Source organism: Monodelphis domestica, chromosome 6 (genome assembly GCF_027887165.1).
Source record: "Monodelphis domestica isolate mMonDom1 chromosome 6, mMonDom1.pri, whole genome shotgun sequence".
In the NCBI taxonomy this organism is placed as follows: domain Eukaryota; kingdom Metazoa; phylum Chordata; class Mammalia; order Didelphimorphia; family Didelphidae; genus Monodelphis; species Monodelphis domestica.
In genome coordinates, this window is record NC_077232.1 from 297601141 (window position 1) to 297617125 (window position 15985).

At 43.2% G+C, this 15985-nt stretch overlaps 1 protein-coding gene and 1 pseudogene across 1 annotated transcript in view; both read left to right on the plus strand.

Annotated features, from left to right (window-relative positions):
• The window catches only part of WRN (WRN RecQ like helicase), a 136578-nt gene extending 121596 nt beyond the window's left edge, over window positions 1-14982 (plus strand). The window contains exons 31-32 of the mRNA XM_007495569.3: window positions 6246-6436; window positions 12559-14982. Of these exons, the coding sequence (XP_007495631.2) occupies window positions 6246-6436; window positions 12559-12675 (308 nt within the window). The 3' untranslated portion in view covers window positions 12676-14982. The remainder of the gene's footprint in view (window positions 1-6245; window positions 6437-12558) is intronic.
• On the plus strand, window positions 1426-5113 carry LOC103092645 (clathrin light chain B-like; annotated as a pseudogene).
• Window positions 14983-15985: the final 1003 nt, after the last annotated feature.

A 15985-nucleotide genomic window follows, 5' to 3' on the forward strand; every position in this document is an offset into this window, starting at 1 on the left:
ACGACTTGTTGGCCTCCATAGCCACCCACTGGGAGCAGGTTCAAAGATCAGTGGATTCACTTCCCAGGGACTTTGGGTAGAGCAGAGGAGACAAGAGAAGAAGAGAAGGTAGGGTGGTTAGGGTGGGACAGCTGATTGGCTGGTGAAGGAGGAAGCTTAGTCTAAGGAAAAGATAAGATCGCTAAACTTGGAGACAAGGTTCATGTTCTGGCTCTGATAACTAGTTCTGCAAACATTGACAAGTCACTTAAACTCCAAGTCTTCTACCACTCAGAAACTCTAAAAAAATTTCATTTATTTATTTAATTAATTTAGAATATTTTTCCATGGTTACATGATTCATATTCTTTCTCACCCCTTATCCCTTTCCCCTCCCAGAGCCAAAGAGCAATTCCACTGGGTTTTACATGTATCCTTCTTCAAAACCTAGTTCTATATTATTAATATTTGCAATAGAACGATCATTTAAAATCAACATCCCCAATCATATCCCCATTGAACCATGTGATTATTCATCTTTCTCTGGATGTGGATAGCATTCTTTTTCATAAGTCCCTCAGAATTGTCCTGGATCATTTCATTGTCGTTAGTAGAGAAGTCCATTACATTTGATTGTGCCACAGTGTCTCAGTCTCTGTGTACAATATTCTCCTGGTTCTGCTCCTTTCGCTCTGCATCACTTCCTGGAGATCTTTCAGGTTAAGATGGAACCCCTCCAGTTCATTATTCCTTTCAGCATAATAGTATTCCATCACCATCAGATACCACAATTCAGAGTTGTTTTGATTTGCATTTCTCTAATTATGAGAGATTTAGAACACTTTTTCATGCGCTTATTGATAGTTTTGATTTCTTTATCTGAAAACTGCCTATTCATGTCCCTTGCCCATTTATCAATTGGGGAATGGCTTGATTTTTTTGTACAATTGATTTAGCTTTTGTTGCCAACCTCTTCCACTCTCCCATTGTATTGGTCTTTTTCCTCCCTCCCCTGTGCGCTTCTTTAAGAAATATATTTACCTCATTTTTTCTATTTTCACATTTCTTTTACTACTATCCTCTTTTTTACCCCTAGTTTTTTATATTTTTTTGACATATCATCCTATGCAGCATGTCACTGTACCCTCTAAGTATACTTCTTCTAGCTATCCTGATGATAATAACAATTTTTAAGAGTTACCAATATCATCTTTTCATATAGGAATACATATCATTTGAACTTATTGGGTCGGGCCTTCTTCTGCCCTCTCTTCCCCTCGCAGGCCAGCTCAGTTAGGCTGGCAGTATCGGGTTACAGGAGTCACTGCTGCATCCTAGGCACCAGGGGGTGGGGCAGAGGGGTGGTAGAGCAATAGGCACTAGGGCTGGGCACGCACTCGGCCAGGCAGTGGCAGATGCACCGTGCGGACACAGTTTTGGTGAACCATGGCTGATGACTTCGGCTTATTCTCTTCAGCGGAGGGGGAGGAGGGGGGCAGTGCCAGCTGAGGAAGACCTAGCAGCAGCCTTCCTGGCCCAGCAGGAGAGTGAAAACTATGATGAAGGTTTCGGAGGTGCTGAAGGAGCCCTGCAGCAACCAGTGGCTGAAAATGAGACTGGTATTGTGGACACGGGGGACTACAGTCAATGGAGACATGTTCCAAGAAGCCAGTGGTCCTTAAGATGTCTATGCTGCTATGGCCCAGGCAGATAGACTGAGTCAGGAACCAGAGAGCATCAGAAAATGGAGAGAGGAGCAGAAGAAATGGCTACAAGAACTGGATACAGCTTTGAAAGTGACTGAGCAAGAGTGGCGGGAGAAGGCAAAGAAGGATCTGGAAGAATGGAATGTGAGACAGAATGAGCAGATGGAGAAAAACAAAGTCAGCAACAGAGCATCAGAAGAAGCTTTCCTGAAGGAGTCTTAAGGAAGAGGTACCTGGCACAGAGTGGGAGAAAGTGGCCCAGCTGTGTGACTTCAATCCCAAGAGCAGCAGGCAGTGCAAGGATGTGTCCCGCATGTGTTCTGTGGTCATCGTCCTGAAACAAACCTGTCCAGGGTTACCAAAGAACAGAGGATGAGGAGGCTGGGGCAGAGGGCTAAGAAAAAAAGAGAGGAGATTAGGAGAAGCAAATTTGTTTGCTCTGGAAACTACTATCAAGTTCTCCTCCAAAAGCCACAGCACAAAATGTTGATTAGTTCTCTCCCATCCTTTGGGGGGCAAAGGAGCCTCCTCCCTGGTTTCTTCCTTCCTTCTCAAACCCACTTTCTTAGGTGTCATTTGCCACATCATGACCATCAAGTCTTTTATTTTTCTTGACTTAAAGGATGTAATATTAACTCTTTTTACACTTATTTATTATCATTCTTGTATCTTTGGATACAATCTGTGTCAGGCTGCCATTTGTATTAGCTACAACCTCTGTGACCTTTGCAAAGTCCTTTCCTTTCTCTAGGCTTCCCTTTACTCATTTATAAGACAAGCAGGTGCTCTAAATCATATTAATCTTACCCAGCTCCATTACCATCAAGTACAGCAGAATCCAAGGGCAGATACCATTTAAAATCTGTGGGCACCCCAAACAGAGCCTTCTCCAGCCTTTGCTGTTATCCTCAGGCATCTTCTCTAACTCTCTCCAGTTTTCTGTGTGCATTTCAATGGTCAGAGTCCATTTTAATGGGAAATGCTGGAGCATGTCTGAAGGTAACTCTTCTGGACCCATTTTGTGAAAATGGAGAAATAATCAACCAAGAAAAGGTGACTAATCAATCCATCAACCAACCAGTGAGAATTTAATTGCCAGATGCTGTGTTAGACAATGGAGATACAAATATAAAAATAACAGTCCTTGCCCTCAAGGAAATTCTGTTCCTTGAGGGAGATACGCCATTTTCACAGATAAGCAAAAAAATAAAAAAATTAATAAATGCAAAAGTGAACTTATTGGGTCTCTTAAAGAAAGCCCGCCAGTGGTCTCTCAAAGCCAAGGGTCCCTTCTGCCTAGGTGTGGCGGTTCAGGTGAATAATGATGAAATGGGAGACAACTGAGTGCTCAGACCTGGAGCTCAGGAGTCACAAAACTGTTCCATCTGGCGCAGGGTTCATGTTTATTATATAGTTCAGTGAGTACATGCTTTTCTGGCACACAGTCATTTTTAATATACATGATCTACAGATAATTGGATATGTCACATTAACAAATTGCTTAATCAACATTCTATAATCATATACCATGTTTTACAACAGAAAAATTACATGATAGAGATAAATGACATAGGTAGGGTAGCCAGGGAATCAGTTCCCCCTGACCTGTGGGATAACCAGCTAAGAGAATCATTGTAGCTTTTGATTAGCTTTCACAATCAATCAGAATTACTTAGGAGATGGGTAACAAAACATTTCGCAGCTAGGTACAGGGTTAAAGAGTAATTTAATACAGACGAGAATCAGGTATCTTTATAATTTCTAAGTTGCATTTTTCTTTATGTTTCACTAAGTCACTTAGTGATGTTGCTCTGGTTATTGTAAACATAACAAACCAGTGAAGCGTGTCCCATTGGACCGTGCTTTAGAGGTGATTGATGTGTCTGTGTGTTTGGCTTGCAGTTGGTGTGGGGAAATTGAGTGTAACTCTGCTGAGAGAGAGAGAAGGGAGGGGTAATGGGTAATGATCTTTGGGTTTTAATTCTGTGAATGTAATTTTTTGAGGGTAATGATCTTGGGGGATTAAAGTGGGATATATATGTGTTAACCCTATAAGTATTTGTTCTCATATTATTTCTCCTGTATTGGGTAGAGAACAATAGTCATAACAATTTCATTTGTAAGGGAAATTAGAGGGAGAAATCACATAGAGTGGGTATGAGTGGGTGCCTCATCTTTTATGAAGGCTGCTGCGACTCCGTCAATCAGCGTGGGTATGATGGCTATCCACAATTACCTTTTGGTGATTCTCTTGAGTTCTGTATTTGGGCATTAAATTTTCTGTTTAAATCTGGTCTTTTCTTCAGGAATGCTTGGGAATATTCTATTTTATTAAATGACCATATTTTCCCCTGACAGAATATAGTCAATTTTGCTGGGTAGTTGATTCTTGGTTGTAGACCCAGTTCTCTTACTTTCTGGAATATTACATTCCATGCCTTCTGGTCCTTCAGCGTGGGTGCAGCCAGGTCCTGTGTAAATCTGACTGGGGTTCCATGATATCTGAATTGTTTCTTTTAAGCAGTTTGTAGTTTCTTTTCCTTGGTCTGAAAATTCTTGAACTTTACTATAACATTCCTGGGCATTGTCAATTGGGGATTTAATACAAGAGATGATCTGTGTAGTCTTCCTATCTCCACTTTACTCTCTTGTTCATGAATATCAGGGCAGTTTTCTTGAATAATTTCCTATAGAATGATGTCCAGGCTTTTTCTTTTGTCATGATTTTCCAGTAGTCCAATAATAATTCTTAAATTGTCTTTCCTGTATCTTTTTCCCAGGTCTGTTGTTTTATCAGTGATATGTTTTATATTTTCCTCAATTTTTTCACTTTTGATTTTTTTTTTATAGATTCTTGCTTCCTTGCGAAGTCATTTGCTTCTAGTTGTTCAATTTTAATTTTTAAAGTCTGAATTTCATCCCTGGCTTTTTGAGCCTCCTTTTCATTTTGATCTATTTTTCTTTGTAGGTCATTGTGTTCATCTATTTCATTTTCTTTGCCTCGTTTTTGAGCTGGTCAGTTCTGATTTGTGAGACACTATTTTCTTGTTTTTTAGTTCATGTGTTGCTGTTTCCAGATGACCTATTTTGCTTTTTAAGTTCTTTTCCCAACTTTCTTCAGCCTTTCTTAATTGTGTTTTGAGTTTTTCCAAAGCCCAAGTCCAATTCTCTGGAGTTCCTGAGTTTTTGCTTGGTGTTCCTTGGTCCTTTTCAGTTCCATTTGTTCTTTGTTCATTGCCTGAATAGAAACTCTTATCAATTGTAATTTCTTTTTTTCTTTTTCTGTTGTTTACTCATATTTTTTCCTTCTTTCCCTCTCCTTATTGAATGTATTCTTACTTCTCTGTTTATTTTCTGGATCTGTGAGTTTGGGCTTTTCTGCCCTGAAGGGACTTCTTCTCTGCTCTGCTGATTAACTGAATTAGACTGATGAAGCTGATTTGTTGTATTAATGTGCTCTGAGGCCAGATATTCCCCAGCTGCCAGCAGAAGCTGAAGGCGAAAGTGAAGATGTGGAGGCTTAAGGTAGTTACCCTTGGTCCTCCTCTCTTCCTTTCTGCCAGCCACCTCCCTGCCAGCTGCCAGGTCAGAGCCCTGAGCTTCCCATGATGGTACCAAGGTTGCAGCATAAAAGGTAGGGGAGAGGTGTTGGAGATTACACTTTTCTGCCCCCTGGAGTCTTCTTATCTGCACTATTGCTAAACAAGATTAAACTATCTGAGCTGACTTCAGAGGGGAATGTGTCCTAAGGCCAAAACTTCCAGAGTCAGAGGCTCAAGATGGAGGCATGGGGGCTGAAGGCTGCAACCAGGCTTTCCTCCTCTCTGCCCCTCTCCTTCAGCTGCCTCCCTGACAGTTATGAATAGAGCCATGAGCCTGAAGCAACTGTGGTAGCAAGGCATTCCCTCTGGGTTGGAGCCCTCACCTCAAGATCCCAGCAACCGCCAGTCACAGCACAGTAGATGGGGGAGGGACCCTGGAACTTTTCTTTTCCTTAAACCTGAGAATTCAACCTTCTCTGTGTACCTTTTAAGTTGAGTTGAGCACAAGGGTCCCTGGGCTCTGTCCTGTTGTTGTATTTTTTTTTTGTCCCCCTTGAAGCTCTTTGTTTTTGATGGGTGTGGAAAGGTTTTCACAGAAGAGTTGACATTTGCTGCTTCTAAGCCACCGTCTTGACTCTGCTCCTCAAACTACCACTTGGGCTCTTGCAAGTATTTTCCCAGTGGTCCAGGAGAAGTTAGAAATGACAGGGTGCTGCAGTGCTGGGGGGAATAGGGACAGATTCTTTGGAACAGCAGAAATTGGGAGGGGGTGCTCCTGTGATTTCTTCATACTTTATATTAAGTAAACATTGTGATAAATTTTTCTACTACCTGTAAACAAAGGGTATTGGTGAGCCCCAAGATGATACTGGGTACTTTTTTTGTCCTGTGCCTCATGGGCTCTTTCTAGTCTGAAGTGACTGTCTCTCTGGGGGATGCTCATGTCTAGTGCTCTGTTGCATTTTTCTCACAACTTGGATATTTTCTTCCAGTTTCACTTGGTAACATCTATTTTCAGATATTTCCAAAATGAAGGCCATCAGGACTCTGGTTCCTTCAGATATTGAGACCTACCTCATCCAGATAGTAGTGGCGCTGGTGGAAAAGGAGAGGAAGCAGAACGTCGCACTATCTGACCCATTTCCAAAGGAATCCAATGTGGAGAGTGGAGTGCCCAGCACTTCAGGGCCCTGCTCAAGTACCAACAAGGTAGGCAGTCAGCATGTAGGGGGTGGGTCCTACAGCCTCCTCTTAAAAGGTTGTCGGATGCAGTCCTAACTCATTTGTATTAGTGGGACTCTCGGCCTTTGCCCTGGGATCCCAAGCAGCATGTCAGTGGACAAGGAAATGGTGGGACAGGGTCATTTCCAAGGTCCCTTTCTAATGTTTGTCAGTTCTTTAGTTAGTTCTAAATTACTGTTTGATGACTAGTACGGTTGAGTTTTAATCATGAGGAGCTGTGAATTCTGATATAAAGTGACTTTATCAGCACACTAGCTATCCTTTGTTATGTGAAGATGGGATTAACTCTCCCCTCTGACCACTTTTAGATTGAATCACCAGAAGCAGTATACATCCCACTTATCATTAAGTATGGGGAGGTCTGTGTCCCAGTGTGCTATAGTAGGTGACAAATTAAAACCCACTGGGGCAGTCCTAAGCAAAGCTAAAGCTGCAATTGGTCCATGTAAAGTGGAAGGAAGGCACAGGAAGTGACAAAGGGAATGATCTTTAAAAGTGGGAAAAACTTCCTGTGGAGAGGTCTTTGGCATTCAAACTTGACCTTTAAGGAGCTCTGGCTTGGGACCTCGGACTGCTCTTAGATCTTCCTCTAGGACTACCACATGGGTGAGTGAAAGGACTGACTCCTTTTCCTGGCTTTTCTGGACATACTAGCCTCCAGAGAGGCCCCTCCTTTTGGAGGAGGCCTTGTGGCTAGAACCCTTGTTTAATTTATCTCTGGGTTCCCCTTTGCTGGGGCCTCTGAAGCTGTGCCTGGTTAGGACCCAGCCAGTGTAATTATCTATTTTCTTTCTCTCTGTCTCTCTCTGTCTCTCTCTGTCTGTCTGTCTGTCTGTCTGTCTGTCTCTCTCCCTTATTTTCACTCCTTCTCCTTTTGTAAATAAAATATCATAAAAAGTCATTCTGAATTGAGTAATGTATATTCAGTGACTACATTTTTATACATTTAGTCCAACCTTTAATTTTTAGCCCTTACTTTCAATAGGAGGAAATTTGTTAAAAGTCTTTTTAAAAAAATTAGTTCATTTAGTCAATTTAGAACATTATTCCTTGGTTATAAGAATCACATTATTTCCCTCCCTCCCTTCCCCCCACCTTCATGTAGCCGATGTGAAATTCTACAGAGTATTACATGTGTCCTTGATCAGAACCTATTTCCACGTTGATGTTTGCATTAGGATGTTCACTTAGAGTCCACATCCCCAATCATATCCCCTCGACCCATGATTCAGGCAGTTGTTTTTCTTTTGTGTTCCTACTCCCAGTTTTTCCTCTGCATGTGGATAGTGGTTTTTCTCATAGATCCCTCCAAGTTGTTCAGGGTCACTGCATTGCCACTAATGGAGAAGTCCATTACATTCGATTGTACCACAGTGTATCGGTCTCTGTGTATAATGTTTTCCTGGTTCTGTTCCTCTCGCTTTGCTTCATTAAATTAAAGTGTCTTGACATGCATTTTGGCTTCTCTCAGGGAACTGAAGTTCAATAGGCCTTTTGCCTGCCTCTCTTGAAAAGGTGGTTACCACCTTCATGCATAGAAGCTCTGCTCCCTTGGCTCTGGTTCCCTGTAGAATTGAATAACCCGATTAAGGGATCCTATAATGTCTGTATAATAAGTGACCCTGTGACGTTGTGAACCTTAAAAATTCTCAGACCCTACTTCATAAGACTTGGTTAAGACCATTCCCCATTTTAAACAATGAAGGAACTTAGATCACGAATGTGAGACCTCTACTTAGATCAGGAATGTGAGATCTCTACTCCACCCCTACTTAAGCCTGCTTTAGGGGAAGAGACTCCTTGCTGAACAATGAAAAATACTTAAACCCATACTTATAGTAAGGCAAAAGTTCTTAAGCTGTGCCTATTTTTAGATCTAATACAAAAGGGTGCTAAGTATCTATAAAGGTCAGGCAACTTGTGAATTTACAAGGAGCAAAAAGGTGAGAAACTTACTCATAGGTTTTCTGGTGTGAACTTAATCAAAAGTTCAAGCCTTCTTAGGTGTGAATTAAGAATGGTCTGTCCTTTGGAAAACATCTACTGTGATTGGTAGATGTGAGAACTTAGGGGAGGTGACATAGGAGAAAATTCCCTTTAAAAGGAGATGAGAAACTGAGAAGAGGGACTCTCGCTGGAGCTCCCTCTGAGGAGACTCTGTCCCTCTGGGGTCTCTCTCTCGGGAAAGTCAGCTAGGAAAGCGGAATTGGAGGAAGCTGAACTGGTGTCTCTCTGAACACTAGAATCCTTGCTTGGACAAATCTTGTGGTGAGTGGATAAAGGACTGACTGATTTTTCTCTTAGGGCTTGGGCCTAGATTGGCCAGGGCTGGCCTGGGCCGGCCTCTCTTTTTCTCATTATTTCCTTTCTCTCTCTCTCTCTCCCTTTCTTTAATTCCTCATTTGTATGAATTACAATCTCTATAAAACCCAGCTGACTTGGGTATATTTAATAATTGGGAATTTTTCCCTGGCGACCACCTTATATTTGATTTAAAAACAAGACACAGTCTTGAAACCATATTTTCTGCGGTCACAATTTAAGCCAATCACTCTTATATCTGCCACAATTTAAGTCTTCCACTATTTTAATTATCACAACGTTCTCAACTGGCCTATTGAGCTCTGAGTTCTGCCAAGGGTATCTCAGCTCATTTAAAAATAATTCACCAGAGTTGCATTCTTGGGACATCCTAGGGACAGCAGCAGGATTAGGGGCCTCATTTCCATTCCAATTCAAGGCTGTGTGTGATGTCCAGGCAATGAAACCATGCAAGAGAAACTTTAAGGTGGTCAGAGAATTTCCCTTTCTTTCTAAGCAGGGGTTCTTATTGTGGGGTCCATGAGCTTTATAAAAAATATTTTGATAACCATGTTTTAGGATAATTGGCTCTCTGTGGAATCCTTTGGGTTTTATTTTATGCATTTAGAAACATGATTCTAGCTTCATCAGAATGACTACTACCCATGGGTCTATGGCCCCTCAAAGGTGGAAAGCCCTAACTCTGAAGCCTATTCAATCTAAAAACCCAGTTAGTTTAGCTCTACCTGCTGGAGAGAAGTACTTCTATAATTTAGCCCAAAGAATGCCATTCCCCCAAATTCTGCAGTTCAGCTAGGCAATGGAGCTGGCCAGCAGGTGTTCTTTGGACTACAGGTTTCATATGAAGCCTTGAGAATCTGGCTTCCTGGCTCCTTCTTTGCCCTTCTTCCTCTTGGGGCTTGGTTCCTCTGTCTAGGTTCCTTGCACCCTCTTTCTCTTTGCCATATGAGGAAGGAAGGATGAGCCTTGTCCTTAAATGATGCAGTAAAGAGTGAAGAAGTTATTACCAAGGGTGACTGCCATGTGGCTTCAGGGTTTACTGACTTATTTGTTCAGCCATTCCCCAATTGAGGGACATCCCTTTAATTTCCAATTCTTTGCCATCACAAAAAGAGCAGCTATAAATATATATATATATATATATTTTTTTTTTTTTTACCAGTGGATCCTCCCTTTTTAAAAAGTCTCTCCAGGATATAGCCCTCATAGTGGCATTACCAAATCAAAGGGTATGCACCGTTTTATAGCTTTTTGAGCATAGTTCCAAATTGTTGTTCAGAAAGATTGGATCAGTTTACAGCTCCACCAACAATGCATTAGTGTCTCAATTTTGCCACATCCCCTCCAACATTTACCACTTTCCTTTACTGGCATATTGGCCAATCTGATAGATATGAAGTGGTACCTTGAGCTTGTTTTAATTTGCATTTCTCTCATCCAGAGGAATTTAGAAAATTTTTTCCTATGATTATTGATAGCTTTGATTTCTTCATCTGGAAACTACCTATTCCTATCTGGTTTTTTTTTTTTTTAAACCTTACCTTCCGTCTTGGAGTCAATACTGGCTACAAGGTAGAAGAGTGGCAATGGGGATCAAGTGACTTTCCCAGGGTCACACAGCTGGGACGTGTCTGAGGCTAGATTTGAACCTAGGACCTCTCATCTCTAGGCCTGGCTCTCAAACCACTGAGCTACTTAGCCCCCCCCGCCCTCCCCCCTCCTATCTTTTGACCATTTATCAATTGGGGATTGACTTGGACACTTATCCATTTGACTTAGTTCTTTATATATTTGAGAAATGAGACCTTTATCAGAGAAATTTTTTACAAATTTTTTTCCCAGTTTATTGTTTCAGGGTTTTCTGACGTAGCCAGCTCTGGGGCTTGACCTCAAAGTTGCTGCCTCCTCTTCTTGCCATGTAGGTGCTGCTTGGGCTGCATCCTTATGACTGGGACCATTACCTTCCATCCTGGGACTTCTCTTGAAAATGGGGAATAGAAGAAAGGGCTGGAGTGAGCAGGGAGAGTCCAGGAGTGCTTCCTTCCCCCACCCCCACCCCCATTGCTGTTGCTGGCTCTAATTGGGTGTGCTTTTCCTTAGTGCTATATACTTCCATTTTGGGAAAGACTCCACCTCTCAGGACACCATTCCAGCCCCTTCCCCTCAATGGTTCCACTTTAATCTCCCATGGCTTCCCTTCTTGCTGAGGTTTTAGGAATCATATCTTCATTTTCCCTCTGTTGATTTGGTAGAGGTCTTTCTCCCTGTCCCATTGGTTTCCCCCTATCCCTGTTCTCATTTGTCTAGCCTTCCCCTATGCTGTTTCTACCATATTGATTCATCTGATCCACTACAACAGAATTACTATGTATCCCTTCAAATCAATGCATTCTTCCTTTTTTGTTTTTGATTCATTCTATTCCTTGGGTCATGGGCTGGCTTTGATTCTGGTGGGCTCCCCTGGTGGTTTTTGGTACAGTAGTGGGATGAAACAGGACAGTGATGTTGACAAAGGAAGGGAAGGATGGCAGGCCACATTGAATGAGCCAAGCACAGCTTCTCCCAGTTGATTGTACTCTTGGTCTTCAGTGAAAAGAAATATAAAGCTGCTTCTCTGGGCCAGGCACTAGGTACACTGGTACCAAGAAAGCAAGACGCCTCACTCAAAGGAGCCAACATGTGAGTGGGGGTGATGAGGACCTAGGAAAGGACCTGTGGCCTCAGTTCGAGGGGAATGAGTACAGATGCCCCCAAGCCCCTCTTAAGGAGAGTTTCAGAACTAGTCTGGCTTGGGGGGGACTGGCCTTGGACAGACCAGATGAGCCTCGGTGGCCACCAGCTGATCAGCCAGCCCTGGCTCAAACTTCTCTCAGCAAACCCAGGCTCTAGCCCCTTTATCTCATTGTTGCCTGTGGTGGGCTTTCTTTTTTCATTCTTTTATCCTATAGGTCTCTGATGTTCCCTTTTAAATTCTGATCTACCTGTAGGAGAGATCTTATTTGTGTTTCTTTGCCTTGGCCTGGCTGCTGTTCTCCTCAGAGACTTCCTCCCAATTACAGACCAAACCGGATACTGGCTGGGCTTTTCACCCTCCTCTCCCAGGCACACCCTCACTCAGAGCTCAGACTCATAGGTGCAGGCAGGGGGAGTGGCCATGCTCACATTCTCACAGTGTTTCTGTTAAACACATGGTTTACACTTTTAAAAAAGCATTCAGACTACATTTATTTGGTTAACTAGAATAGAAGTAGTTAAAAATATTTCCCTTGTTTAACATTAATTATTCATATTACATTAAATGATGTTGAACTTAGGGAGACTCCCAGGTATTGGAAATGACTTTTATATACACGTTTGAGCTGCAGAACTCTGGACCTTTGAGATAGCAAGTGGATGACACAATGGGTGGAGTTGACCAGATCTGAGTTCAAATACTGCCTCAGGCACTCATCAGTTCTGTGACCCTAGACAAGTCATCACACCTGTTTGCCTCAGTTTCCTCATCTCTAAGAGCCTCAGCTTCCCCAGATTAGTTCTGAGGACCAAATCAGGTTAATACAGGGAGTCCTCTGCAAACTACCAGGGGTTTTCTTGAGCTCCATTGGCAATGTGCCTCTTCAGACCCTGTGCTCTGTGCATTATGAGGGCTAACACTAGCACCTGTGTGCATGCATGTGTGTAGCATGTGTTGTGCATGTGCTCCTGGAGGCCCCCTGTACTCAGCCCCATCTCTCCCTGTCTGCCCTTCCCTTTCTTCTCTTCCACAGCCTTCAGCAGAGACCTCCAAGAGGAAGTTCCCAGAATGGTTCTCTTCGGCCAAGGGGTGCGCACCTCCACCAGGCAGCTCCAAGAAAACGAAAGCCAGGAAGGGGCTTTTCACTTGAGTTGGGGCAGTCTCAGGAGCTGTGCACCCTCATCTCCCTCTGACCTTTGTCACTTTACTTTGATGGTTTGGGGGAAGAGTTGTCATCGGACAAGTGGGATGTTTCCCAGAATGTCCAGGTTGTCCCAATTCCTTTCCAGATTGCCTTCAGAAGAGAAGGCTCTTAGAGTGATTTCCCAAGGCCTCTATGCTGTGGCCTCAAACCCACTGGGGTGTGGAAAGGGCTCTTGTCCTCCTCTTAATTAGGGACAGACCCTCACCTGCCTTGCCTGCCTCCTGAGCCAGTCTAGAAGCTGCCTCTGGCTATACTGGGAGGGGGCACACACACATTCTCTTTTGGAGCCAACGTGTCCAAGAGGTTTCATTTTTAAAGTAATGGACCCTTTGGGCCTGACGTATTTTCCTCGTTTTCTCTGAGGCTGCCTTCCTGCCTGCTGCTGCAGGTACAGAGGGATGGGGGACTATCCCCTGTGACTTCTGTTAGCTTTTAGGTGTGGGCTATACACACCATCAAAGGAATGACACAGCTCATGATGACTGGCCAGTCTCATTCCTTCATGAGGCACTTTGTACTTAGGCTGTTGGATAGTTTTTCATGTTCTCGAGTGTTACAATGGGTGAGAGCTGGTGTGGGGCTGCCCTTAGGGAATTGGTGGCTTGTGCTGCCCCTGTCTCAGACTTCCCAGACCCCAGCTGCCTCTGCGCCCCACAGCCTCTTTGTCTAGTCCTCCTTGGCCATGTGCTTCTCACTGATTTACTGGGTGTCCCTGGAGTGTGAGGTAGTTGATTTGGATTCCCCCATGTCTCCTGGTACCAAGATTATTTTTAGTTCAATAAATTAGTGCCTAAATTGCTTTAAAGTTTATTATGCATTTCTCTGTGTTGTTCATAAATATCATGGCTACCATCAGGAGCTCTCACTCAACTTGTTTGGTGCAACAGTATGGACAACAAGGGGGTAAAAGTTAGCCTGTCTACAAAATGGGTAAGATGATATCCATGCTCATGTGATGTAAATGCTAATGATTATTCCTTTTAACCTGGAGGTGCCATGGCTGCTTGGGGTGGTAGTAGGGAGGACCCTAACTCCCCCAAAGTCGAACTGGAAAGGTATGCAATGAGAAGAGCTCACATTTTAACCTTTACCAAACTTCCCTTACAGCAGCCAGGGGGAGAGGGAGGGAAAGGTTTTTGTTTTTTTTGGGGGGGGGGATTCAGTGAGATAACATGGAAAACACTTTGCAGACTTTGAAGCTTAATGTTGCTAAAAACTAGATATTGTTATTATTGTTCATACTTTTGTTATCTCTGTTTTACCACATGGTGGGGAGAATGTGCCAGTGCAGTCACAATCCCAGACCAATCTTGCTTCCCCACTACACTTCTCAGAGCAGGTCCCAAGGCTCAGGGGGCTCTGTTCTGCCCATTCTCCCTGGCCTGCCCCTGTCAGGGCCCTGTGCTGGAATTCCTGCTTGACTCCGTGTCCATCAAGCCCTCCTATATTGCTTGCTTCATTAGCCTCCTTACACTATAGACACTTTTCTCTCCTTTAATTGCTCTTCTTTAGAAATCAATTCCGTTTTTGAGAAACAAGGATTTGCAGCCACTGAGAAGTGCTTAAAGACTTACCTCTCCGAAGCCATTTTCGGTGTCAGGGAAGTGGGCAGCTTTGATGGTGGTCTCCAGCCTTCTCTGGCTGTATGGTTCTGGGCTAGTCATCATACCCCTCAGGGAAGCAGTGTGGTAGTAGCATGGAGAACATACTGGATTTGGGATCAGTAAACCTTAGTTTGGATCAGCCTGGCCCTTCCACTTGGTGCCTGTGTGTAATAGGAAGAGGACATTTGCAAAAGAACTTTGCAATGTAAACTTTCAAGTGATTGACAGGAGCATGTGACTGGAGTCACATGGGAGCCTAAGGGTCAAGATGTGGATAAAGATTTTAAGGCCCCAACAGAAAACTCACTTCTCTTCTGAAGGACCTTGGATTGGAGGTTTTACATCAGATTTTTGGCCTTTTGGTGATGCCAGCTGAAGAGAGAGGAATCCTGCTTGGACTGGCTGCTGGCAGCTAAAACAGAGAACTAAAGACTCACTTCTCCACTGGACCTGCTTTGGACAGTTTTCATCTGAAGATCCTGGCCTATTGATTGGACTCCATTTGTGAGATTTTGTGTTGGGGAAACTTAATGTTTTTAGTTTAGATAAGTTAGGTTTAAGATATGTTTATAGAAATTAGGGTTTAAGATAAATTATAATTTTCCTTACCCTTTTCCCTTTCCCCAAAATAAACCTGATTTTTATGTTTTTTTCTTGTTCTTTCCCCTAACAAAATCACTTGAAAGTTTGCATTGCAAAGTTCTTTTGCAAACATCCTCTTCCTATTACATGTGTGACCTTGGGCTGCTCACTGGCCCTCTCTGGGCTTCCAGAAGAAGCTGGACTTTATGACTCCTCCGGTGCCTGCCCATTATGGTCCTAAGGGCTAAGGTGACACTCCAAAAAACATGTTCTAAGCAAATGAAAAGCCTCCCACAATGAACTTGAAAGGCATCAGCATTCATTTGTGTTAGTTGGAGAGGCAGATTCTTAGCTTGATGTTGAGTTCCTCAACTCTTTCCTTTCAGTTTAAACCATCCAAAAATGCAGTAGCTTGCCTTTGTGAGCAGGGAGTTCTGCATTGCTTGAGGCCTGTTTTAGGAGGAAGTTCAGGGCCCAGTTGGGCAGAAATGTGTGTAGCAGAAGGGATTCCTTTTCAGGTATGGGTGTCCTGGATGGGCCTTTTCCAACACAGAGACCCTGGATGAAGGGTAAGGACCTCTCCAAAAACATGCTGCCTGGGCTATAGCATAGGGGACCAGCTGTGCCTGCAGCTGCATTCTCCTGCTAACCCCAAGATGTTCACATTTCAAGGACCACAACTTTTAGAAAATGTCACTACTTTGATGAAAATATTCCTAAAAACATCCATAATCTCTATATTTTCTTTACCTCAAAAGAACCAAATAAACAGAATTGTCAACTTTTTCCTAATAGTTTAAGAGCCCATCAAGAGTATTGGGAAGAGCTGGGTTCCAGTCTCACCCCAGCTACCATATTGCCAACTGATCTTGAGCTGCAAGACCTATCCCCACTTGGTGCTTCCTCAGTTTCCTCATCTTGCAAAATGAGGCAGTTGGATGAGATGGCCCCTAAAGTGTAAACTCCTGTGATTCCGTTTGATCCTGCTGAAGTAACATAATGATGTGTATGAGCACCAAAAGGCTCTGGTCACTTCACACTCTAGAAAGGGGTGTGTGTGTGTGTTTGCT